At 41.8% G+C, this 24642-nt stretch overlaps 3 protein-coding genes across 3 annotated transcripts in view; 1 reads left to right on the plus strand and 2 right to left on the minus strand.

Moving 5' to 3' along the window:
• The window catches only part of LOC308407496 (protein NLRC3-like), a gene marked incomplete at its 3' end in the record, with an annotated part of 496743 nt that overhangs the window by 353996 nt on the left and 118105 nt on the right, over positions 1 to 24642 (minus strand). The window lies entirely within an intron of this gene.
• On the plus strand, positions 4328 to 18156 carry alox12 (arachidonate 12-lipoxygenase). Its single transcript, XM_080878024.1, has 15 exons — positions 4328 to 4523; positions 7263 to 7409; positions 7560 to 7761; positions 8959 to 9040; positions 9159 to 9281; positions 9369 to 9475; positions 10404 to 10576; positions 10729 to 10872; positions 11718 to 11921; positions 12106 to 12192; positions 12271 to 12440; positions 13864 to 13985; positions 15830 to 15930; positions 16083 to 16253; positions 16846 to 18156. Exons 2-15 carry the CDS (start codon positions 7263 to 7265, stop codon positions 17023 to 17025), a joined length of 2013 nt encoding a protein of 670 aa, XP_080734150.1. The 5' UTR covers positions 4328 to 4523; the 3' UTR covers positions 17026 to 18156.
• Positions 18399 to 23401, minus strand: LOC308394489 (ribonuclease kappa-A-like). Its single transcript, XM_080878846.1, has 4 exons — positions 23185 to 23401; positions 22521 to 22603; positions 19866 to 19992; positions 18399 to 18657 (listed from the first exon to the last, which is right to left on the minus strand). Exons 1-4 carry the CDS (start codon positions 23257 to 23259, stop codon positions 18640 to 18642), a joined length of 303 nt encoding a protein of 100 aa, XP_080734972.1. The 5' UTR covers positions 23260 to 23401; the 3' UTR covers positions 18399 to 18639.

A 24642-nucleotide genomic window follows, 5' to 3' on the forward strand; every position in this document is an offset into this window, starting at 1 on the left:
TGTCAAATAAATCAAATGCAGAAAAATGGCAGAAACAAGAATCAAAGGACAGTCGATGTAACATTTTTTTCCTCAAAGATATTTTTATTGAAGCAACAACAAGAATGGATACACAGAATTGTTAAACAACAGACAAGTACGTTTCACAATGATTGAACTGAAATAACAGAATGCAGATTAATGACACACTCACATACCTTGTAATTGCTTTTATCAGTTTAGCCCCACTTAGCCCCATCCCTCAGTCCAGGTAGAAAAAAACCGTCGTAAATACAACAGGACAAAGCAGATATATAAGATGAAATAATTGAATCCAAGGAATTAGTCGACATTTAAAGGAAAAAATAAAGAACAAAACTAAAGAGGACGTGACAGACGTCCAATAGGAATAAAGAGAAAGCTTGATGTAAATATTAGCCTGTAGAAGGCAAACCAGTAGTGACCCTTGATGACTGCTTAGATATTGTTATTTCAATAATAATTAGTTTCTTTGTTTAATGCAGTTCGATGAAAAGTTCAAATACAGTGTAAAAGTAGTGAGCCTCGCCTCGTTTCTTTCCATTTTCCAAGGAGTCAAACTTTTCTTTTCTTTTTTTAATCTTTTTCCTTTGGCTGCTTTTTCTCTCACTCTTCAGTTTAGACCTTCTACCCGATAATTTCCTGAGGAATCTGGTTTGTTTACTTGGCCACATAACATTGACTAAGAATTCATTCAAGCCTCAAAAAGCTCCATACTCCAGGGATGAATCAGTTATTGAAACCGCAGCCTCCTTTGATGCGGTCTCACTTGTGTACAGCTGCAGCAGTGGAGACTGTCAGGAAACTGAACCAGCTCCAGTGATACTTGCACACTGATAGGCCGCTGCCTCAACATGTTTTAAATACAACGAGGGCCATGGACGGAGTGGAAGTAGGGCTCTTGGCTCCTTCATAGTGAGAGCACTAAGCCACAGGCACAGATATGTGGATAACACCTGGGTCAAAATCAACATGCAAGACGTAAAAGTTCACATCAACTTTGTTCTTCTGCTGTTTTAAAAAAAGTAACAAAGTCGAAAAACTCCAGTTTTCACTGATTTCTTTGTCTTTTTTCATTTTCAGTATGTTTCTTATTCTTATTATTCCAACACATCTGCCTTCAACCTTTAGGAAGCACACAGTGTCTGATGTTTTATTTTAATTTCACTAAAACATTCTAATAAATAATTTCTAAAAATTGCTGTAACTGAAAGTGTGAAAGACTTCGGGGCTGGGCTGATGCTTCAAGATCCTAACGACGTCCCTGATGTGTGATCAGGCTGCTGCTGTTACCTCAGTGAACTGTTGTCTTCTTTGGAAATCACAAACTGACACAACTGCAACTTCACAATGCCGAACTTAGCAAAGTGTGAGGAAAAACCCCAGAACAAGACAGACGGATGTTTTCCTCGCAGCTGTTTGGAGATGATTAAAATATTCTGCAGCAGCTCCTTTTTCAGCGTCTGCCAACAGCTTCAAATATTTAGCAGCATGATATCAACTATTTAGATTGTCTGCAGTAGATACTACACCCTCAATACCCAAGAATCACCTTCAGCAACTGGAAACAGCTGTGAAAGCTTTGTCGACAGCTTACACTGTTACTAAAACTGGAAGATTTAATGGAAAGTTACCATATTGTGTTCATTTCAGTAACTGTGTACAAGTGGTGAGAAAAAAAAAATAGAAGACCCGCAAAAATCTGAGGTTGTCCAGTTACTTTGATTGCTTCATTGCACATTTTGCTGTCAGTGTTTGTGTCCAGTTGTTCCCTGAAGGGTCAGTGCACATCAGGATCTTTTTGATCGGAGATTATGTATCGGAATTTCAGGAGCAGGATCACGCCTCCAAACATGCTCCTTCCGGCTGTCATCTATATTGGTTACCCCCAGTTCTGCAAACTGCTCGTTGTTGTTTACGTGCCCCACCCTCCCTCCTTGTTCTCAGTTCTTTAACTTCTTCACTCCTATTTAGTACACGGGGATCTGCCAGGCCCAGGAGCCAGTCCCCTTCGAGGCCTTCCCCAAACCACAGCTCAATTCATGTCCAAGCATCACCTTTACCCACAAAAACGCTGTCAAACCTAAAATGAGGACGTGGGCCCATGTGATGGACCAAGCAGTGAAAGAAACTTAGGCACAGGTTAAAGTCCAAAAAAAATTTTTTTTTTTTTTTTTTTTATTTAACCCAAAAAACATAATTGGTTAAATCATGCAAAAAGAATCAAAATCTTGGGCCCATGAAAGAGGTCAAAATAACAGAACTCTACTCAAAGTTGACAACTCAAACAAACTGACCTAACTTAACGAGACAAAGGGGAAACTTAAATAGTGGCTGATCAGCCCACAAAAACAGGAGAAGGGGTAAAACACACAAAACCTAACTAAGCCAACCAAACATAATGAACTCCAATCCCCCCCACCCCACCCCCGGTCCCAAGTTATGGCATGAACCAATTTGTAGTCGTCCTTTAAAGCTCGCTCCGCCCTTTTCCACCTCTTGGCTCCTTAAACAAGGGACTGGAACAGCTGCAACTAAGGTAACTCAGAAAACAAAAAATTAATCATACATAACAGTGTAAACTAAAATGTGCGCACTTATTTTAGAATGCAGTGTTATGTGGATATGTGAATTAACTCTAAACCAAAACCAGTTATTTATTGTCCTGTCAATAAATTCCTATATTTAAAGAAAGACAAATGTGAATGCAATGTTACTTATAAGCCTCTACACTAACATGTTGGGTATTACCACTGTGTGGCTGTAAGTGCAGCCATCACAGCCCAGCTAGTGAAATTACTGAAAGAGAACGCTGATGATGGACTACTACACAGGAAACTGCTAAGATCTCACAAAAAGAAAAAGAAGTACAACACATCTTCTGTTTGCAACAATAACCACAGAGGTTCCTCAACACTTCTTAGTCAATGTTCTGTGCATATGTAACACAAACGTAAGTCTTAACTGCACATCACTGTGTCAAAGTCAGCGTTATTTTCAAAACCCATATGTACAGATCACATTTAACATTGCAGGAATCCCCCGGCAGCCTACGTCTATTGCAGCATAACTAAGGGAGGATTCAGGGTCACCTGGTCCAGCCCTAACTATATGCTTTAGCAAAAAGGAAAGTTTGAAGCCTAATCTTAAAAGTAGAGATAGTGTCTGTCTCCTGAATCCAAACTGGAAGCTGGTTCCACAGAAGAGGGGCCTGAAAACTGAAGGCTCTGCCTCCCATTCTACTTTTAAATACTCTAGGAACAACAAGTAGGCCTGCAGAGCGAGAGCGAAGTGCTCTAATAGGGTGATATGGTACTACAAGGTCATTAAGATAAGATGGGGCCTGATTATTTAAGACCTTGTATGTGAGGAGCAGGATTTTGAATTCTGGATTTAACAGGAAGTCAATGAAGGGAAGCCAAAACAGGAGAAATATGCTCTCTCTTTCTAGTCCCTGTCAGGACTCTTGCTGCAGCATTTTGGATTAGCTGAAGGCTTTTCAGGGAGTTTTTTGGACATCCTGATAATAATGAATTACAGTCGTCCAGCCTGGAAGTAATAAATGCATGAACTAGTTTTTCAGCATCACTCTGAGACAGGATATTTCTAATTTTAGAGATGTTGCACAAATGGAAGAAAGCAGTCCTAATATTAGTTTAATATGTGCGTTGAAGGACATATCTTGCAAAAATGACTCCTCACAGCTTTACTGGAGGCCAAGGTAATGCCAGCCAGAGTAAGAATCTGCTTAAATACCATATTTCTATGATTTTTGCTGCTCTGTGTTGGTACAGGGCATTGAAGATGATAACAGTGGGTGGATTATATTCTTAAACTTAGTTACAGCGCTTTCAGAAAGACATCTACTGTGATAAAGTCTACTCTCCACCGCTGTGTAATCAATTATTGTAAATGTAAATGTTATCAGGAAATGATCAGACAGCAGAGGGTTTTCAGGAAACACTGTTAAATGTTCAGTTTCTATGCATATGTTAAAACAAGATCTAGAGTGTGACTAAAGTGGTGGGTGGGTTCTTTTACATGTTGAGAGAAGCCAATTGAGTCTAATAACAGATTAAATGCCATGTTGAGGCTGTCATTTTTAGCATCTACATGGATGTTAAAATCACCCACAATAATTATTTTATCTGAGCTCAGAACTAAATTAGATATAAAGTCTGAGAAATCAGAAACTGTGTGTAAGGCCCAGGTGGACGATAGATAATAACAAGTAAGACTGGTTTCTGAGTTTCACAGCTGGGGTGGACGAGGCTTAGTGTTTCTGAGTCTTTGGTTGATTGATAATTAAATATACTGACCACAGGAGTAGAGAAGTGCTCGTCTCATACAGAAAGGCTGAGAGAGAAAAACGAGTGTAGCGAGAGAGAGAGAGAGAGAGAGAGAGAGACAGAGAGAGTAAAAGGACGTGTCAGAACAGCCGACAGCCACCGGACACTCCACTCCACCAAAGCGACAGTCCACTGTGAACACGGCGCGCGACTAAGGTGGGTCTTTTTCTGTTGTCTTCTCCAAACTCCAGATTATCACCATCACAGCTGACTGTCAGAGCCTCCGCTGCCCAGCCTGTGATAGCGGTGTCGTGCAGACACGCTGCCACTGACAAAAGCAACATTAGAAAACAGCAGAAGCTGTTTTGGGGAACAAATTAGTTTTTCAGCTTTCATATAAACCGCCGCAGTAAATGCTCAACATCACACGCGCCTGTTGTCTCGTTAAATATGTGAAAAATAATATTATTGCTGAAGTACCGGAATGTCGTGACTGAGTCAGTACAGCTGAAATTGTTTCGGTCAAGACAACTTACGCAAGTGTTTTACGCAAGAGTGTGTGCGAGATTGTATTATTTTAACACGCAGCAGCAACGGTAGTTCATTCTGAATCACGCCATACATCGTCTGCATGGGTTATGTAATAGGAAAAGTTACAGAATACAAAGTGCGGCATTCAATACAGAGGACAAAGAAAGCGTTGATTTTTCTGCTTGCACTCTTAGAGAATCTCTGAATGCTATCGCCTCACCTCAGCCTGGTCAGGTGGGAGGCTGTCCTCGTTTTAAAATCAGACACTCGATCTGTGTGTCAAAACATGTAAGTTGTGTTTTTCATCCAAAACCAAGAGAGTTGTGTTTGTGTTTTTCAAATACAAGATAGTTCAATGCAAGATAAACAGGTCAGGAGTGGTGAAGTATGGCTGTGGTGCTCATGGTCAGAGTCGGGTTTGTATTCAAGTTAATGATGCTAAGATTAATTTACAGAATTTAACCTTTATAGTGACTGTATACTGTTCAGTGTATGAACAGTATTCTGTCTGTACAGGGAATCAACCAAGATTTAATTGTGTATATGCACAGGAAGCAGTAAACCTACACTAATCATACTCTGTTTTCTGTGCAGATGTGGAGGCAAAGTACAAAAGAAACAAAAAGGTTCTCATTTAAAAAACGTTTATGTTGACACAGCAAAGGTTTGGTTAGTTTGCACAAAGATAGCTGATACAAACACTTTGTAGACTTTTACTACTGATTTATCACAGTATACTGCTGTCAGTGTCAGGAGTTGATTATAATGTTAGCAAATATTTCAAAAGCAGAGACGAGCGCAGCGCCTCGGTGTCAGAGATTTGAGGAGCTGGAGCTGGGAGGCGGTGTTACCTGACAGTGACACAGAAAAGCTGCGGTGAGGAAACGCTTGTGTCTGGATTCTAAATGAAGCTGTAGCGTGTTGTTGATTGCATTATCTGTAGATGCATATTGATAGTCAGAGGTGTAACACACACAGTTTGCTTGAAGTTGAGATGTTCAAACTTTTCCTTAAGGAAAAATAAATCACTCATCTCACAAGAGGCTCTTTACCAGTAACGTCTTTTTATTATTGTAGGGTTTGTATGCAGCAACAGACTGAAGTGACTGTTGTTGGGATTTGATAAGATACAAAAAAAAAATTAACTGTGTTGAAATATATACCACCAAAGGAAATGGTTACTTAATGCCTGTGTCTGTGTGCGCGCGTTCAGCTATCTTAATGAGGAGCTTAGTGAGGGAATTTGTGAGGACCAGTTTGTGTGTCACAAAGATAGCTGGACAGGAACACACGCGTGCATGTGTGTGTGAAGATGAAATGTGCTACATTTGCACCATTGCGGTTTGAACATTTGGTTAGGGTTAATATTTAAATAATTAGAAAACATGTTCACTCAGTTTGAGCTGTAGAGTGCGTGATCTTTTTAAGAGTTTGGTTCCTCTTATATATTAATGCATCATATATCATTGCATGCAAAATCGCCAAAAATACCTGATTTCCTGGAGAAACTTGTGGACTTTGTATAAGATGCAAATGTGATCATATATAACATCCGAGAACACTGCTTATTAAAAAACCCACACAAATCTACTCCAGCTCTACGATTATATCCACAGCTTGGATAAAAACATAGTCAGTCACCATGGTGACTCAATGCTTAGTACTGTTGCCTCTCAGCAAGTGTGAACCCAGGACACTCTTGCAAAAGAGTTTTGGTAATGCTACTTATTGCAAATGGACTGATTCTTGTATAGCGCTTTTCTACTCTCCCAGAGTACTCAAAGCACTCTATACAACACGCCACATTCACCCAGTCCACAAGCACTACCTCTATACTGAGTGCTTTCTAACTACACTCACACACATTCATACTCCAGTGGATGCATCAGAGAGCAACTTGGGGTTAGTATCTTGCCCAAGGATACTTGGCATGCAGACTGGAGGAGCCTGGGATCGAACCTCCAACCTTCCAGCTCTACCTCCTGAGCTACAGCCACCCCACAAATGACACATGCTAATGTTGGGTGATGAGGTCCCAACAGGAGCTGTCACAGAAATGGCAGCTGGGCTAAAGGATAAATACAAATAGCTGAAACATGCATGAAGCTTCTGTTTGTCTGCAGGCAGATTTAAAGCAAAGAATCAGAGACTCAGCTCTGCAGCTCCGACTTTCCAATTGTGACAAGAAAGCCTAAAACTTGAAGAGTCGAAAAAAGGGCTAAAAAACAAAAGCCTTGTGACTTTGAACTTAGACCTTCCTATTGCTACACCCTTCATTTTCCCTCTGAAGCACGGTGCTGTGACATCTTCCACTAACCATGGTGACGTCACTGAGCCAAGACAGCTGCAAGTTTGTTTTTCCTGTGTATTCAGGTGCACGCATGTTGCTAGCTGAACACTTATGTATGACTCATGTCTTCTTAGATGGAAGTCTACACTGTTACAGTAGCAACTGGTACTTCAGAGTATTCAGGCACCAACAACTACATTTATCTGACGCTTGTGGGGGAGAACGGGGAGAGCGAGCGCACTCAACTCGACAACCCTGGACTGGATTTCTGTCGAGGAGCAGTAAGTGTAGTTTGGGTTAGATCAGCTCAGGACATTTTAAGTAGTTTTTAGGACAACTTGACAGAATAACATGAACTAGCTTTTCAGCGTCAGTCTGAGATAGAAAGTACCTCATTTTTTTGTATTTCTCTTCCTCTATTCTTCCATCAGGTTGACCAGTACAAGGTGACGAGTCCTTCACCTTTAGGCTCGGTGCTACTGGTCCGACTAGAGAAACAAAGATACTGGGTGGAAGACAACTGGTTTTGTCAATATGTCACTGTAGAGCCTCCAGATGGAGGTAAAGTGCTGACTTTCCCTTGTTACCGATGGTTTGTAGGCGATGTCAAGATGGAGATACGAGAAGGAACAGGTAGGAAAGAGTCTCATTCCTTCATTGCCTTCAATGCCTACATGTGTAAAAGGCCTGAGGTCATTTGAGCAAAGATGCAAATTTCCCTTTAAAGCCATGCAGGTTCTATTTTAGTACAAGACTGATTCCTGTGTGGCATTTTATAAACCATGCATCAATCGCCCATTGACACACATGCATACTCCGATGGATGCATCTGAGAGTAACTTGGTTCAGTATGTTGTCCAAGGATAGTTTGGGCTGGAGCAGACAGGAGGAGCTGCAGAACAAACCAGCAGCAGATTAGTAGATGATACCGAACCCTAAGTTGCACCTGATAAATCCATCAGTGTGTGAATGTTAGGTTAAAAGTCCCAGTCAGTTTACCACATTAAGCAGTTGGTGGTGAGATTAAAAGGCTATCTAAGGCTACTCGTCCACCCATGCATGAGCACACTGGGGATGTGTAGCTGTTGCTGTACTACCTTCGAGTCCAGGGGTGTCCAACTCCAGGCCTCGAGGGCCGGTGTCCTGCAGGTTTTAGATCTCACCCTGGGTCAACACACCTGAATCAAATGATTACTTCATTATCAGGCCTCTGGAGAACTTCAAGACATGTTGAGGAGGTCATTTAGCCTTTAAATCAGCTGTGTTGGATCAAGGACACATCTACAACCTGCAGGACACCGGCCCTCGAGGCCTGGAGTCCGACACCTGTGCTCTAAACCCAAGCTAGAACCTGCCCCTATGCTCAGCAAAAACTACAGAGCAGCAGCTGCTGTAATAATGATGACCAGTGATTCAGGTTTTTAGCTGGAGCACATCATCTTTGTTGACAAGTTGCCATCACCGCCTAAGAAATGTGCAGCTGAGACATAAATATAGACACAGTATCAGATAATATAATCAAGATAAGACCACAAGGTGTAAATGAGGCCTGTGTCTTTCATGCAAAAACGGTGAAACACTGGGCTGCTGTGCCTGCTTTCCATTTGCATCATATTTGTTTACAGGTTCCGCTTAGACTTTTGTTATGTAAGTGTCAGACCATACAAGAAGATATATTTCCGGTGTTACATATAAGCAGAACTCCTTCAGTTATCTCATGTGTGACCCTTTTTCTTAGTGCTTGATTTCATCGGTATCGCTGCCCTACTCTATAATGTGATGGTATAACTTCCAAGTGTCTGCTGTTGTACTTCCCTGTCTCTCCTGTAGCAAAGACGCTGACAGGTGACTCTGCACTGCAGCTGCTGGAACACAGGAGAACAGAGCTGCAGGAGCGACAGAAGACTTACAGGTAGGGACTCACATTTATGGTGTATGAAACCCTTTAAACTGTACAAACTACAAGCCACATTTGACCAAATACATTCTGTAACAACACAGATTTGAAGCATTGAATATTTTTGTGTTAGATGGGTAACGTGGGCTCCAGGGATTCCCAGATGTGTTGATGCTGAAACAGAAGCAGACTTACCCCAAGACGCCCGCTTTGACAACGAGAAGCGGAGTGACTTTGAACATTCATTACATTACGCGTAGGTGGTACACACACACTCTATGATTCAACACATTTGTAACAAATTTGATTTTAAAACAACAAACGCCTCATTTCCTCTCCTCAGTTTGCTGGAGTTATCTCTGAAGAAACTGACCATCTGGTTTGGGAAATCCTGGGATGACCTTGAAGATTTCAAACGTATCTTCTGGAAGTTGAAAAGTCCCATAGCGGGTGAGTAAAAAAGCATAGCATAAAACAGCTTTAATAGTAGTTTCATGCAAATTCAAAATGCTACCTAAAAAATGATCTTTTAAAAGTGGTAATCACCACGGTGGCATCAGTAGGCAGCTGGATCAGATCTCCTGAGGGATCACGCTGATGTTCCTTGGCAGCAGATCCAAAAGAGTCTCTCTTGTGTTTAAACAAAAAACAGGAAAGAGAAAAAAATCCAAGTGGACCAATCACACCTTCACAGATAAACCAGCTGACCAATTTGCTTTAACGAGGTGGTTTGTCTGATTGGTTAACAGTTAAGCCACATCTTCTGACCTTTTAATCTGTAGTGGTTCAGTCCAGAATCTATTTGGACCAATTAGCCATTACCGCCTTGTTAAATGTGAAATGGTCAGCTGGTTTATCTGTGAAGGTGTGACTGGTTTCCTGTTGCCCACTTTTATTTAAACACAAACTGTTTGACGTTCCCTTACCTGATGAAGGCCACAAGCCGTCACTTGATAAAGTTGTTCCCTGATACTTAGTGTTGCTGGAGTCTCCACGTCATCAGATCTTTGTCTTCTCCATGCACCTTGGGAGTGGGTGAAGTTGTGCCAGAGAAGTTTGTTGCTATCAACTTTCCCATCGTTACCAGTTCTGCCACTTTCACCTCCCTCTTTAGATTATTGCAGACAGTGAGGGCAGCCTATTTAAAAGCCTTTTCTCCTTGTTCTATTCTGACTTTCTAATTGTTGTAAAATTTGAAGATGGTCCATAAAAGCATGTGGGTAATATTCACTTCAGATCAAGCACATTATCTCTCTCTCCCTGCCACTGTAATCAGTGGCAGGGCTGAACTTGATCTCTGCGGCGGTACTTTCTGTTCCAAAGGCCTTTGAACAGCGACAGACACCTGATGCTCTGTGTGTCTGTGTGTATACAACAGAGTATTGTATGAAGCACTGGAAGGAGGACTGGTTCTTTGGCTACCAGTGTCTAAATGGTTCCAACCCCAGGATGATCCAGAGGTGCAAAAAGCTGCCGGAGAACCTCCCTGTTACCGCAGATATGGTGCAGCGCTCTATGGCTGGCAGGACCAACTTGAACAAAGAACTGAAGGTTGAGAAAAAGCACTACTTTGGTTTTTACAATAAAATAAAAGGAACGGCACAAATGTAGACGCTGTTATTGTCTCACTGCTGGTGTTTATTTCATGGTCTCTGTTGCATGCTTGCCATCATATCTTAAATTTCCTTTACACTCTTGTCCAGGCAGGAAACATATACTTGTTAGACTATGCCATCATGGATGGGATTCCCAGTAACACAATCAAGGGACACCCTCAGTACATCGCTGCTCCTATCTGTCTCCTGTATCAACACCCAGATGAAGGACTTATACCTATTGCTATACAGGTATGTTGTTTACATGCTTACACAGAAGCACAGGGACAAATTTCATTAACTGGTACTTTATCAGCAGCACAGTGGGGTGATTAGCACTGCTGACCCACCACAAAAAGGTCCTGAGCTTGACTTTGTACTTGACTTCCTGTTATAACTCTCAAGCACCTTACAGCAGATAATGAGTAAGCTCACTAAATTAGCCTATCCCAGCTGTCTTAGGGCGAGAGGCGGGGTACACCCTGACAGGTCTGTGTGATATCAGGCTGTTGTGGTGCTTTGAACATGTATTTTTGGGGGTAAAAAAATAATGTTGGGTCTATTTGTTCTCCCCATGCTTGTGGCCTTGTGATAAAAATAATAAAACACACTATATATAATAATATACAGCAGAGTCTTATTATAAGCTGGGAGCATGCTTGTGCTGTAAGGTGTCTGGTTGTGTAGTAACCAGTGGATATGTACTTTTATATATAATATACTACAACATATATATTTATAACGGCATGTCTAGTCTATTTCTTATGTGCGTTTGAGACCTGGGGGTAGAACTGGTTATGACCTGTTTATATTTGGGAGCAGGTAGAAAGTCTTCTCTTCCTCGCCGGCTCCATGTCTGTCATTACGTCACACACCGGTTTGCTCTGTCGCACAAAATCACCGCCAATGATTCAGTTCTTTCTAAATGACAGAATCAGGTATTGAAGCAGCGACGGTGAAGCTTCGGTCATGTGACTCTGTTCAGACAAACCAAGCCTTGATACGGTGCTCTGAAGCCATGTGTTGGCTATACAAGCTAAGCGACAGCCCGTTCTACCTCTTGGGCCACAGCTCAATAGTCTCTTTCACCTTCTCAGCTTGAACAGACTCCAGGCCGGGACACGCCCATATTCCTGCCCAGCGATCCCCCTCTGGCCTGGCTGCTGGCTAAGATGTGGGTGCGTCACTCTGAGTTCCAGGTATTCCAGCTCCTGTCTCACCTACTTAGGACTCACCTGGTGGTAGAAGTGTTTTGTGTGGCCACTTTGAGACAGCTGCCTGCTGTACACCCCATTTACAAGGTAAATATTAATATAAGTCGTATTATTCAGCACTTTCACTGTTGGTCATAGTTGTTATCTGATATGAATTGGTTTAAAAGCAAAGAGATGAAGCCTTCATTTGTAATTTCCTTTCTGCAACATAAATCCAGTAGAATCTAAATTTCCAACAATAATCAAAATGTTCTCTTTTTTGCTGATGCAGCTTCTGGCCCCTCATCTACGCTACACTCTAGAGATCAACTGTAGGGGGCGCACTCAGCTCATCTCTGCAAATGGCATCTTCAAACGAGTATGCCACAGCACGCTTGGCTTTAGTATTACTGAGCTCTTCAATATTCAGATCTAATATTCCTGAAATGTTGTGTAGGTTGTGTCTACAGGTGGTGATGGCCTGTTAATTTTGGCCCAGAGGGAGTACAAGGTGTTGACCTACCGCTCCATTCAGCCGCTGTATGATTTCTGTGACAGAGGAGTGTCTCAGCTCCCCAACTATTTCTACAAAGACCACAGTCTGATGCTGTGGGAGGCCATACACAGGTACAATAGCAAGCTTGTGGTGTGCTAGCTTGCTGCAACCACTGGGTGTGATTTATTCGGCGGTGCAGTGGGTAGAACTGGTGGCTTAGAGAGTACGCATGTTGTCCTTGTTCCTGCGTAGTTCTACAAGGTACCGATGATCTGTGGAACCAGCACCTGAGTGCAGGAAGTGTGGATCAACTCTGTGTTTAAAAAGTCCACTCTCTGATCCTATGAGGATTACCCAGGAGGCGGTGCAGAGCTCGGATAGAGCTGATGGCCAGTTCTAACTGCCTCTATTCTCCAGATGTCTGCACTGCTTACTCTGATTCAAAACTGGCCCAGCCTTGCAGGCCTGCGGTGGCAGCTCTAGATCAGTGCTCTTGGATTACGACTGGGTTTAATTCAGTGGTTTGGAAAACTAAGCCCCCAGTCTGTTACTTTAAAAGGCTGGCGTAACCTGTACGAGCTGTTTCTAATCTATTAGTACTCAGCTTTTTACCTTTACTGCTTCACTGGAAAACAGTGGAATTCCTTGGAAGTCCGAATTCTCTTAAATTTATAATCTAACACGGCAAAAATGAGCAGAGAAAAAACCAAATTGTAAGTCCATAGTTCAGGCAGCAGTTGATCCCTCTGGCACCTTTGCTGGAATATCCAACTGGGAATTCTTAGATCCAATCTTCTGAACTGCTTATCTCACAGAAGACAAAGGGAAGAGCCTATCATCTCTTCTGCATAAAACTTACATGACACCAGGTCCTCATCTCTCCCCAACATCACAACAACAGTTTTAACAATGGCTTTATATTGTAAGTATAAGAAAACAGAGAAAACCAAACAATCATATGACCTATGAGGACACAGTTTGGTGACAGTGGGGAAAACTCCCTTTCAACAGGAAGAAACCTCCAGCAGAAGCAAATCAATAATTAAATACAAAGAGGTGTATAAACACGTAACATATACACCTGAGATGAGCTCTGACGTCACAGTGACATCCAATCATAACTGATGACATTTAATCACCTGATGCCTAGCCATGCCTTCTCATCCTGTAAACTTCAACACGATTTAAAACATAGTTTAAACACTAAAATCACTTCATCACAATGTTGTACTTTCTATGTTGTACTTTAACATGATTTATGAATAATTTCATCACAATGATTCATTGATCTAATGCTGTGTGTGTGTGTGTGTGTGTGTGTGTGTGTGTGTGTGTGTGTGTGTGTGTGTGTGTGTGTGTGTGTGTGTGTGTGTGTGTGTGTGTGTGTGTGTGTGTGTGTGTCCCAGTGATCAGGGGAAATCAAAGATAATACCAGCAAAAACTACTAAAGCCTGATATTTTTACATGTTTTGAGTATCATTCTGAATGTCCATACTATTTATTTTAAACAGTGTATTCTTATAAATAACTAGAAAGTTTTTACCTTTGCTCCAGTTTTGTCTCCAGTATGGTAAACCTGTACTACCAGTCAGACCATGATGTGCAAGAAGACCTGGAGCTTCAGGCCTGGATCAGAGACATCACGGAGGAAGGCTTCACAGAGATCCCCAACTTTGGTCAGTTATTAATGTAATCACCTGGACATGTATAGTAAGTTATTCATTTATTGATTGCTTAAAATGTCATTAGGTGTGAAGGTAAGTTTTTCTCGAGATACTACGCTCTCACGGCTGGTCTAAAAGATTTATTACATTTTTCATAAAGTGTTAAAATGTTTAAAGACAAAAGTAGATTTAAACAATAAAAAGTTCATCTTAAGTTCTCCAAGGAGCATATGGGAGCAGGATGCAACCCATAACAGCAAAGCTCGGTGGTTAGAGGATCTGAGGGCAGACCACAGCAACCTCTCTGAACAGGATCCAGTAACCACCAGTGGAAGACATCCAAGAAAGTCTCCAGTATGAAGAGCTGGACTGCACCCGCCTACTGGCTGAAGAAGCTCACTGCACTCCATGAGGGCCTGGCAGCACAAATGAACCAGCTGTTGATGAGAGACATCTGGAGTGTCTAACCGAAGGCCTGACAGCCCAGATATATCTACATAGATCTATCTAATCTCGATATCTAATATACATCTATATCATATAGAAATATATTATATATAGATATTATCTTTATTTATATAATATATATAGAGAGATAAAGATAGTATCCATATATGTTATATATAGATAATATGACGATGTGACACAAGACCTGAGAGATGCATCTGGCCCTTCAGTTGATCCATCTACTGCTCTAAACTGGTCTCAGTGGAAGGGACGCCATGCAATACATGTTTGCACATGACAGTAAACCATTGGACCTGTAAGGTGCACAGCTCTGCTAAACCAGACAGACTATCATGAGAAAATGTTGTTACTACTCAGCGACGAAAATACTTATGAGCTCCTGAAACGAGACCCAGGAAGAGGCTACAGGAAGAAGCTGATAGACTGTCTGAAGCAGTTAGAACAGGACAAAGCTATTGAGTGGACCTCATACCACAGGATGTACCCACGGGAGTCTACACCAAGGCTGTATGGTTTACTGACGATACATAAACAGGGTGCACCTTTATGACCGATTGTCTGCACGATCAACTCAGTCAGCTCGAGTTTCTGGCTTCGATCCTCAACCCGCTGGTGGGCAGCTCTGAACACCACATCCAGAACACCCTGGATTGTGTTGAGAAGGTGAGAGATTGCAGCCATTCCCCAACTCTCTGTGAATGGTATTCATGGCATTGATCAGTGATCTTTGATCAATGGTCATGAGAATCTGCATAATTATGATAAAGGAACTGACCTCCCAGCCCATTGTTCCTTCAGTGGGCTGGTTTCAGTCATTATGCAAATGTGCTGTTTATAAGGTTGAAACCTGCAGTCAGCTGAGACTGAAGGAGTCACCTGGATGATGACGAAACGTTTCTCCCACTGAAGACGTCCAGATGAACAGAATCAACTTTTGGACATTGGACCTGTTCCCCATTCTCCTACCAAAATATAAGTAAATGAGGGGCGTTCAAGACTTCGCACAGCACCATTTGTGTTAACTGTTGTTGACGAGTGTTGATGGCTAACAATCAGTCTGGATCTGGTCTCAAACTCTCTTTCACTTGATCATTTATCTGTAACTATATGCAGTTAAGTTCAAAACATGAATGTACTGCAATGTAGAATTCACAAGTTGGTTTGTTAATTGAATTTAAAAACAAATGACCAGGTGAAATTTAACTCACATATATTTGCACAAGATTATAAAAACAAAGCGATTGCCAGAACGAGGCAGCAATTGTGTCACATCCTTCCTTTCATAGTTTCAGACTACAGACACATCTCCTCCAGTTAGCAGAAGTTCTCGGCAGGATATCCTGTAAGTGTGTATCCTGTGTATCCACTTAATGGTTCATGTGTTCCAGGTTTGCCCAGTAAACTCAGCAGCAGAGAGGAACTCTGCACACTGCTGGCAGTGGCTATCTTCACAAGCACAGCCCAGCATGCTGCAACTAACAACGGACAGGTGCTGAACACACACACAAGACAGTCGACACCGTTACACAAGATGCACTGAGGTGCAGAAACTGACACTGTTGGTTTGTTGGGGCGACTTATTTAAGAAAAGATGATACCACAGGGGTACAGCAAACGTTTCTCTACTCTGATTCCTTTTAGTTTGACTGGTGTGCCTGGGTTCCCAACACCCCCTGCACCATGAGACAACCGCCACCAACAGACAAAGATGCTGTTACCATGGATATGATTATGGCCACGCTTCCCGATGTCAGCCAGTCCTGTGTACAGATGGCCATCACATGGCATCTGGGACGAGCACAGCCAGATGCAGTGAGTCCAAGTTGCTCACCATACTGTGTCCCATACAGTTTATAAGTGATATATACACGTAATATACAGCGAGAACAGCGATAGATCGGTTAAAAATATGAATATTCAAAAGTTTTACACAGAAATAAAAATGTCAGCAATATTTGTTAAATAACTAATATAAATAGATGAAATAACACTAATGTCACTGTATCTACTGATACGTGTATATCATGGTTACTCAAGCCATCTGTTCTTTGCTAATGGTTTATGTTTATAAACATAATGCAAATATTTGACACTCATATACGTTTTCGTTAACTGCAGGAATTTCAAAGACAACATGTCACCTCAGTTCGTCTTAAATAAAGAAAATGGCATTTCTATTGCATGGGTTGATTTTTTTTTTTACCTTGCAGCACCACAGAATATTTATTTTTACTTATTCTTTGGGGATTTTCTTGCCTTTCATTAAGATGGAGGAGACAGCGAGACATGCAGGGAAGCATTAAGTCTTGCAACACGTATAAATGATATTTTGTAATGAAAAATGGAATTGATCCTTTTTCCTCAGCTACTTGCAGTTCACATTGTTTCTGTCTTTTCTGCTCAGATTCCTTTGGGCCGATACACAGAGGACCACTTCACCGAGGCCAAAGCCCTGGAGGTGATCGACAGGTTCAGGATGGAGTTGAAGGAGATCGAGAAACACATTCTGACTGAGAATGAAGGACTGGAGCTGCAGTACCTTTTTCTCCTGCCCAGTCGCATAGAAAACAGCATCACCATATAGAAATACTCCCAGACTGCTGAGTGAATCTTTGCAGTGCAGGGACTCCAGCGACACTCAAAGAAGGGAACAACTTTATTGACTGACCGGCGTGTTTCGGCGTGTGGCCTTCATCAGGGTCATAGTAACACATAGAAGTGTGCTTAAATAAAAGGCAGGAAATTAACCAATCACATCTTCATAGATAAATCAGCTGACATATAACAGGTTGGTATTGGTTAACTGGTTAGGTCACGCACAAGTAAATACTGGACTAGATCATTATCTTAAATCTTAAACTTTGGAAATTTGTCCTTGTGTTATGAGGTTGTTTTCTGTTCTTTAAATATGAACCAAAAATGAATCAAAACAATAGACGATGCAGGAGATGATCAGGAGGGAAAAACGTTTCTTTACACAGACTATAAAAATATTTTGTAAATGGAGCGGTTCTATTGTAGCACTTTTCTACTCTCCCACAGCAGCCAGTGCTTTATACAGCACACACGTTCAAATGAGCACTTTTTTATGCTTAAGTGTTTTCTATCTAATATTAACTCACTCGTACTCTGATGGATGCATCTTGGGTTCGTATCTTGCCCAAGCATATTTCAAACCACCAACCCTCCGATCAGCCGATGCCTCGCTCCACCTCCAGCCGCAGGATTTCCTGGAAGCTCTTTATTTGCATCTCAACCACTAACAGTTGGGACTGATGTGTCATGTGCAGAGTGGGCGAGCAAGTGAAATGAAGTGTCTGACATGTCAGTTCCCAGCTGCTTGAGATCTGGTGACTGGTCAGATTAGAGATAAACCTGCATGAGTCATGTTTGGAGAGATGAGTCATTGTTTGTGTTCACATTAATTATATGAGTTTATTACTGTGGCACAGATATTTCCTTCTGTAGTAGGGTAAGTTAAGTTTACCTCCATTTAATCAATCCTGGGTAATCAGTAAGTAGTACTTTTGACAGAATAACTTCAATGTTTTAACTTTTTTACTTAAAACATATAAATGTATTATGAAGCTTAAAGCAAGACATCCTGATATATCCATGTGCTTACAATGTTGAGAAATAAACAAATGAAGCTACAGCCTTTGTGTGTACTTTGTGGCTTCAGTACAACTGTAAGATTACTGCATGACTCATCAGGTAACAGTAAAGAGTGGGTCACTGTGACGCTCAGGAAGAACACACTGGATACAGTAAGTCTGCTTACAGCAGACAGCTGGACGTCCTCCAGGGAACCAAAGGTAAACGTAGGCTTTAAAAGGCGCTTTCAGACAAACTACGCTGAGAGAAATGATTTAATTTCATTATCAACATTCCCAACACAGTCACATGGTCACTGATAAGGATTACAAACATACTCTCTGATTTAAGAAGTACACCAAAGTGTTTTACAGCTTTTATTTCAATCTGACTAGTGTAACCAAACAGTTATAACACAGTAATCAGAGGTAGAACTAGTTTAATCTTAGAATTAACACGTCAAATTACTTTTTGTTCTCAAAGTGTCCGACCTCGTCCCCTTTGACAAGGTCCCTGAAATCCTGAGACAGAAGAAAAAACAGGTGAGAATCAACACAGCTGCTGTCAGTGGGCTGCGGGGAGGTTATCCTTCCACCAGGTGGCGCTACTGCACGAGATACTCCTGAAGAACAACACCGAGGAGCAGAAATGAGAAACTGTAGCAAATACAATAAACCATCAGTTTATAAATTAAACAAGAAAGCAAACTATAGTTAATCCTCCTCTTTGACCTCAAATAAACCTCCTATTTGTTTAATTGACATAATACATTCAATAACGTTTAAAACCAGAGAAAGACCATAAACTCATCATGACTCATATCTCTGTGATCAAGGTTGTTTTACTTCTTCAAATGAATTTTGAACTAGTTGTCTTCCATCATCTCCATAAAATCAGAGGACGTACAGCTGGTTACAGATGGTTGAGCTGTTTGGACACAGTAGAAAAGAAAGGTGCAGAAGAAGAATAACTGATAAAGTGAACCTCATGACTGTTGCAAAGAGGACATGCAGGGCTGCAGGAGAAGAACAGACAAACTATGCCTCCATACTCGTCTGCTTATCCAGAGCCAGGTCACGAATGTAGCATCCTAAGCAGAGAAGCTTTGACCTCCCTCTCCCCAGCCACCTCCTCCAGCTTACCCAGGGGAATAAGGATGACTGTGATCCCCAACACACACCCTCTGGACCCCCTTCTTAAAGATGGGAACCAACACCTCGGTCTCTTAATCGATAAGTACCACCCCTGATCTCCATGCAGCATTGCAAAGGTGCGCCAACCAAGACAGGCCTCCAGCATTCAGAGGCTTCATGAACTCGGCCGACCTCATCCTTTGAAGTTTAACTTGCCTGAGTGATGTCACCCCCCCAGTGATGTCACACTCGTCCAAAGACTCTGCATCCTCTATGGAAGGCGTGTCAGCGGGATAAAGAGGTTCTTTCAGTATTTCTCAACTGAAGTCAGCAATTCCCCCTCTGCAGTGTATACTGTGTGGGTAGATCAATGCTTCCCCGTCCTGAGTCATCCGGCAGTTTACCAGAATCACGTCAAGGATGCCCAAAAGTCTTTTTCCATGGGATTGTTTTTTAAAGCTGATGTCTGGGACAGTTACATGGGAAGCATTTATGGATTTTTCATGGACTGACCCATCTCAATCTCCAGTACTACCTCAAAAGAAACTAACTGGATCAAATTGTTCAACTGAACAATGTTGTTTGGCTAAGAGCAAACAGCTTAACAAGATGGAGTCTCTTGTAATCGAGATCCTGTGATTCTCCCAAAATAAATTCAAGTGCATTGCAAGGTAAAAAGTCAGAAGCATTAACTCACCTTCTTCTTATTGAGCTTCATCTGGCAGCAGGAGAACAGTCCACACACTACATACATAGCAGCTGCGATGAAGCAGTTGTAGCCCACCTTCTGGTACACGTCATAGGCCCTGTGAGGTGGATCTAAACTGAGAAAATAGAAACATTGCAAAAGAAAAGTTACACATCTCATGAATGATTCAGTCACTGCAGATACACAGCAGAATGAACAAGTACTGAACACATCACGCATGTTCTATGTAAATATATTTCTAAAGGTGCTGTTGAACTACAACACATCCCATTCATACATGCAAAGAAATCAAACCACAGATGTCTTTAAATTATGTGTTATAATGAGAAATGACAAAGGGAAAAGCATATTTAATACTTCGTACAAGGACAGTTTCTAGATGCCTCTTGTATGCAGAAACTAGTCACGTGCATTACTCAGGTGGGATTTTGGTCCATTTTTTCACACAAACAGTCTTGAAATCCTGAAGGTTCCCCTTCTATGAACTCTGACCTTTAGTTATTTCCATACGTTTTCAGTAGGATTCAGGTCAGGTGACTGACTGAGCTAATCTAGCAGCTTCTTCTTTCTCTGAAATCAAATGAGACTTTCCTTGGCTGTGTTTGGGATCCATTGTCTGGTAGATGGCAACAAAGTTTGTGAGTCTAAGGAGCTTGGAAAGAAAAGCGTCTGGACTTCTTTAAGTTGCTTGAAGACGTTTCACCTCTCATCCGAGAAGCTTCTTCAGTTCGAAGGTCACATGGTGGAGAGTCTCAGATTTAAGCTCTGTGGGTGTATCCCCCACAAAGAGGGACAAAAGGACCACCTGATGATCCTCTACCTAATCACATGAGCCAGGGTTTCGGGTGAGCTCACTGTGAAACCTGGCCCCACCCTATCATGTGATTTCCTGAGGTCAGATGGCCCAGGGTGTGAGTGGGCATTTGGCGTCTGGGAAGTATCTCAAAACTGGACTATAGATGGCAGACAGTTGGTGTCGTAAGCCCCGCCTCTGTTCAAAGATGGCCGCTCACAGTGGACATAGATGGCTTCTTTTACTCCTCTTTCAAACCATCTGTCCTCTCTGTCCAAAATGTGAACACTGGCATCCTCAATGCCATTGTTCCCACTTTGGAAGCAACTTGAAGAAGTCCAGACGCTTTTCTTTTCAAGCTCCTTAGACTACGATGACCTGGATGACCGAGAACCTTCACAGACAAAGTTTCTGAGTATTTCTTCTTCAATATTTTGTCTCTGTACATTGTTCGTTCCCTCAGTTTATGAAGTATGTGGAAATGTGTATGTGGGAGCACCTCGTGGCCGGTTTATGGTGGAATGATTTTCTTTCCACATTATTTACTCCAGTGCTCACTGGAATTTACAGTAGTTTAGAAATTCTGTAACCAAGGGCATCAACTGGAAGAAGCAACTAGAGACTGAAGAGGTACAACACAAACACTATGGCAAAGGGGAGCCAGGACATCAAGTTGGGGATACCGTTGTCATTCCCACCCACCAAGCCCCAAGAACAACTTGCGTATTAAAGGCGTTGAGGGCAAGTACAGCTGAAAGAGAGGCTCAGTGGGGAACCCGGACTCTCCAAGACTCTGTGAAGGTTCTCAGTCATCCAGTCCACTACAGGAAGACAACACCTGCCTGTGAGGGTGACGCCTCCGTACCAGATGTGCTGAACAACTTCTACGCACGGTTTGACTCTCAGGACGTGATGATGAGGAAGACTACTCCCCTCACAACGACCAGGCTCTGTGTCTGATGTGAAGTACTGATGTGCACCGTTGTGTCTGCATCATTCTGTTCTGTCTGGTGTTGCACAATTTGGTGGTTTTTTTGCCAGTTTTGCACACTTGCACTTTATGTAGTTCTGTGTTGATTGTTTGTCAAAGTGAGTTGAGGCAACTGTTTTTGTGATTTAGCGCTATCAAATAAAAACTGAGCTCAACTGAGCTGTGCCTGTAAGGGCTTATTAAACACAGGACAAAAACACAGGACGGTCGTTTAGCCCAAGATTTGCTACCCCTCCCCCAAAAGGTTGATTCTGTTCATCTGGATGTTTTCTCTTAAAACGAGCGTTTATACGGTTGGAAACCTGCAGTCAGCTGATAATGAGGAAGTCACTCTGCTACTCTTTGAGTCCAAACTTCCTGTTTTTCATTCTGGACCAGATTGAACCATTTTACTATTTATATTCCTTTTAAAATGTCCATGTTTAGCTCATTAGCAGCTAAGTGGAGGCCAAACGCTGCATCGTGTTCAAAAACAGGATCTCTTTCCCGTCTGCTGGACAGATTTGGTGACCTGTGGTTTATTGCTGAGGCAGATTTCAACTTTCAAGGAAGAATCGTGTTTCTACAAAAGACACAGCAATATCAAATAACATCATTAACCTTTTCTTCATTTACATTTTACGAGGGAAAGAGCGTTTTTCTGCTGTCTGTTTTCATTCCTTCTATTTAAGGCAGAAAATTGAAGCATAATTGGTGACTGTCTCTGCAGGAGCAGGATACCTGCAGCTGACAGGATACTAACCCTAAACAGAATGACCAACATGCAGTGCATCAGTCCAGCTCAAACAGACCAGTATTGAGCCAGAGTGCAGCTGCATAGGCAGAGATCTGGAGTGATGTGTTATAGCACAAGACTTACTCTTTAAATGTGTCTTCATCTGTCAAAGGCACATCTTCAATCAGTACTGCTGAATTTGTTGTAAAGAAGATGCCCAGCAAGGCCTGAGACAGAGAGGGGTATATTAGTCAAGCAGTGGCTCAGAGTAACTTGTAATGTGGTCCCAAATGTAATGAACATAACAGCAGGGTACAGCTCTTTATGATCCAGATATGTTTTTGACACAAATGCAATGCTTCCTAAACATTCACACAAAACAGGACTATTTAATACGCTATTGGATTAAACCGAGTCTTTCTTTACTCTTTAACTGGAGCTTCCTAAGCTGCCCTCTACTAACACTGGGAGGGAGATTCAGAAAAGTCAAACCATAGATCTGCTGTTATAGTTGCTGGTACAACAGGGTGTTTGCCTGACACTGTCTCTGCACCTTCACAGAAACAGCATACATGTCATGCACATCACGTTTTACGTTTAAAAGGGTCAGTCTGGACTCAAAATCTAACTTTATTTCAACCCACGTGGCTCATACACAAGTGTATGTAAGAGTTAAGGCTCCGTTTTCAGACACATTTAAATATATAATGTTAAGAAACTGGAATCACGTGACTGAGTGAACAGTAACTTCGTAACAAGAATTTAAGTGGCGCATAACGACGCAGCAAAGCAAAATCTCCACACTTACCAACATGACAACTCCCCACATGCTCAACACGATCCCACATGCGGCGAGTTTAGGTCCACAGATGAGGCCACGCATGATTCCACTCTGGTGCTCTTACTAGTCCACACAGAGAGCGTCAAACTAATCTCAGACTACGGTAGCTTCTTCGGACACGTGACTATGACCGAACAGGTTCCGGGATGTTGAAAGTTAGAAATAGAAACAAACCGATCGAGTGAAGTGTTTTATATTAGTGTGCGGTGCGATACATTTGCTCCTAACTTACTGTAATAAAAGCCTGACACGTCCGTCACGTACAAACCAACACAAACCTCTAGTTACAAGTTTTCTGTAACAATCCGGTAAACGAAATCACGTGACCGCAATGTTCTCAGTCATGTGACCTTCCCTCTCCGCGCGCAGATACCTTTGGAAATACAGTAATTTCCTGATTTCACAACAACATGAACGCACGCCTGTCTACTTTATTCTCTGCGCTTATTTTGTGTGATAGACTTTGAAACGCTCTGCTTTGCAGTAAACGCGTAGTGTATCACTAGAAAGTAAGCACTCATTTAACGCGGTGTCTTCTTGTGCACATGGCAGGCAAGTGATTTGAATGATAATATATATTTAGAAAAAACCACTGTAATGTATCTATGTGTGCCTTTGTAGTGGTACAGTATGGTTATGTATAGGTTTCCACCAGCCTGCACTGTGCAGTGTGTGTGAGATAGATACACCATAACAGTACCTGATGATAAGCTGGATTTAGACCAAATTTATTATAGCTTAAGTACAATTAAACAACAAACTGATGACTAATACAACCTACAGCATATAAATGGAGATGGAGTGTTTAAGGAAAAAGATTCGCAGCATGAAACATTAATCTGGATCAGAACTAAGTAAACTATGCAGCAACCCTACATTTCTTTACTCGTGTGGCTCTTTTTTAAAGAGTTGTGCATAAATAAGCACGTTTCTGTTTTTCAATCTTCCCTTCATTGTGTGAACATATATTTTTGGTAAACAGACTTATGTACTGCTTTTCTAACTCTATCTGATTTTTTCTATTTCTGTTTTACCAGGTTCATTCACCCATTCACAGACAAGCACTTTCTTCTATACACTGGCACACACACTCTCACGGATGTATCGTGACAACCCGACAGACACTTGGACATGCAGACCGAAGCAGCCAGAGATCAAATGATCAACCTTCCACCTGGTAGATCACCCACTCTACCTTCTGAGCCACAGCCATCTGTCATGCTGTACCTCATACTATCCCCTCTGGACTTGTGTGTTGTTGTTTCTACAGTAGCGTCACCAGTGTGTAGTCAGATCTCATTTCTGTAAACAATTAAGGTGTTTTATGGTAAAATATAACAATATAAAAGATAAATACAATATAAATTGTCAATAGACTGCCTAAATGTTAACAATGTAAACCACCATGTGTCACTCAAAGAAGCC

This window comes from Rhamphochromis sp. 'chilingali', assembly GCF_963969265.1.
Source record: "Rhamphochromis sp. 'chilingali' genome assembly, chromosome: 1".
NCBI classification, from domain to species: domain Eukaryota; kingdom Metazoa; phylum Chordata; class Actinopteri; order Cichliformes; family Cichlidae; genus Rhamphochromis; species Rhamphochromis sp. 'chilingali'.

Bases quoted from the DNA above. Each gene is read 5' to 3' on its own strand.
- alox12 (XM_080878024.1), top strand. From the start codon at position 7,263: ATGGAAGTCTACACTGTTACAGTAGCAACTGGTACTTCAGAGTATTCA. The intron at 11,922-12,105 runs GTAAATATTAAT...TTGCTGATGCAG, and splicing joins CTGTACACCCCATTTACAAG to CTTCTGGCCCCTCATCTACG. The intron at 16,254-16,845 runs GTGAGTCCAAGT...TTTTCTGCTCAG, and splicing joins GACGAGCACAGCCAGATGCA to ATTCCTTTGGGCCGATACAC.
- LOC308394489 (XM_080878846.1), bottom strand. From the start codon at position 23,259: ATGCGTGGCCTCATCTGTGGACCTAAACTCGCCGCATGTGGGATCGTG. The intron at 22,604-23,184 runs GTAAGTGTGGAG...TCTCTGTCTCAG, and splicing joins TGTGGGGAGTTGTCATGTTG to GCCTTGCTGGGCATCTTCTT. The intron at 19,993-22,520 runs GTAAGTCTTGTG...CTATTTTCTCAG, and splicing joins GATGAAGACACATTTAAAGA to TTTAGATCCACCTCACAGGG.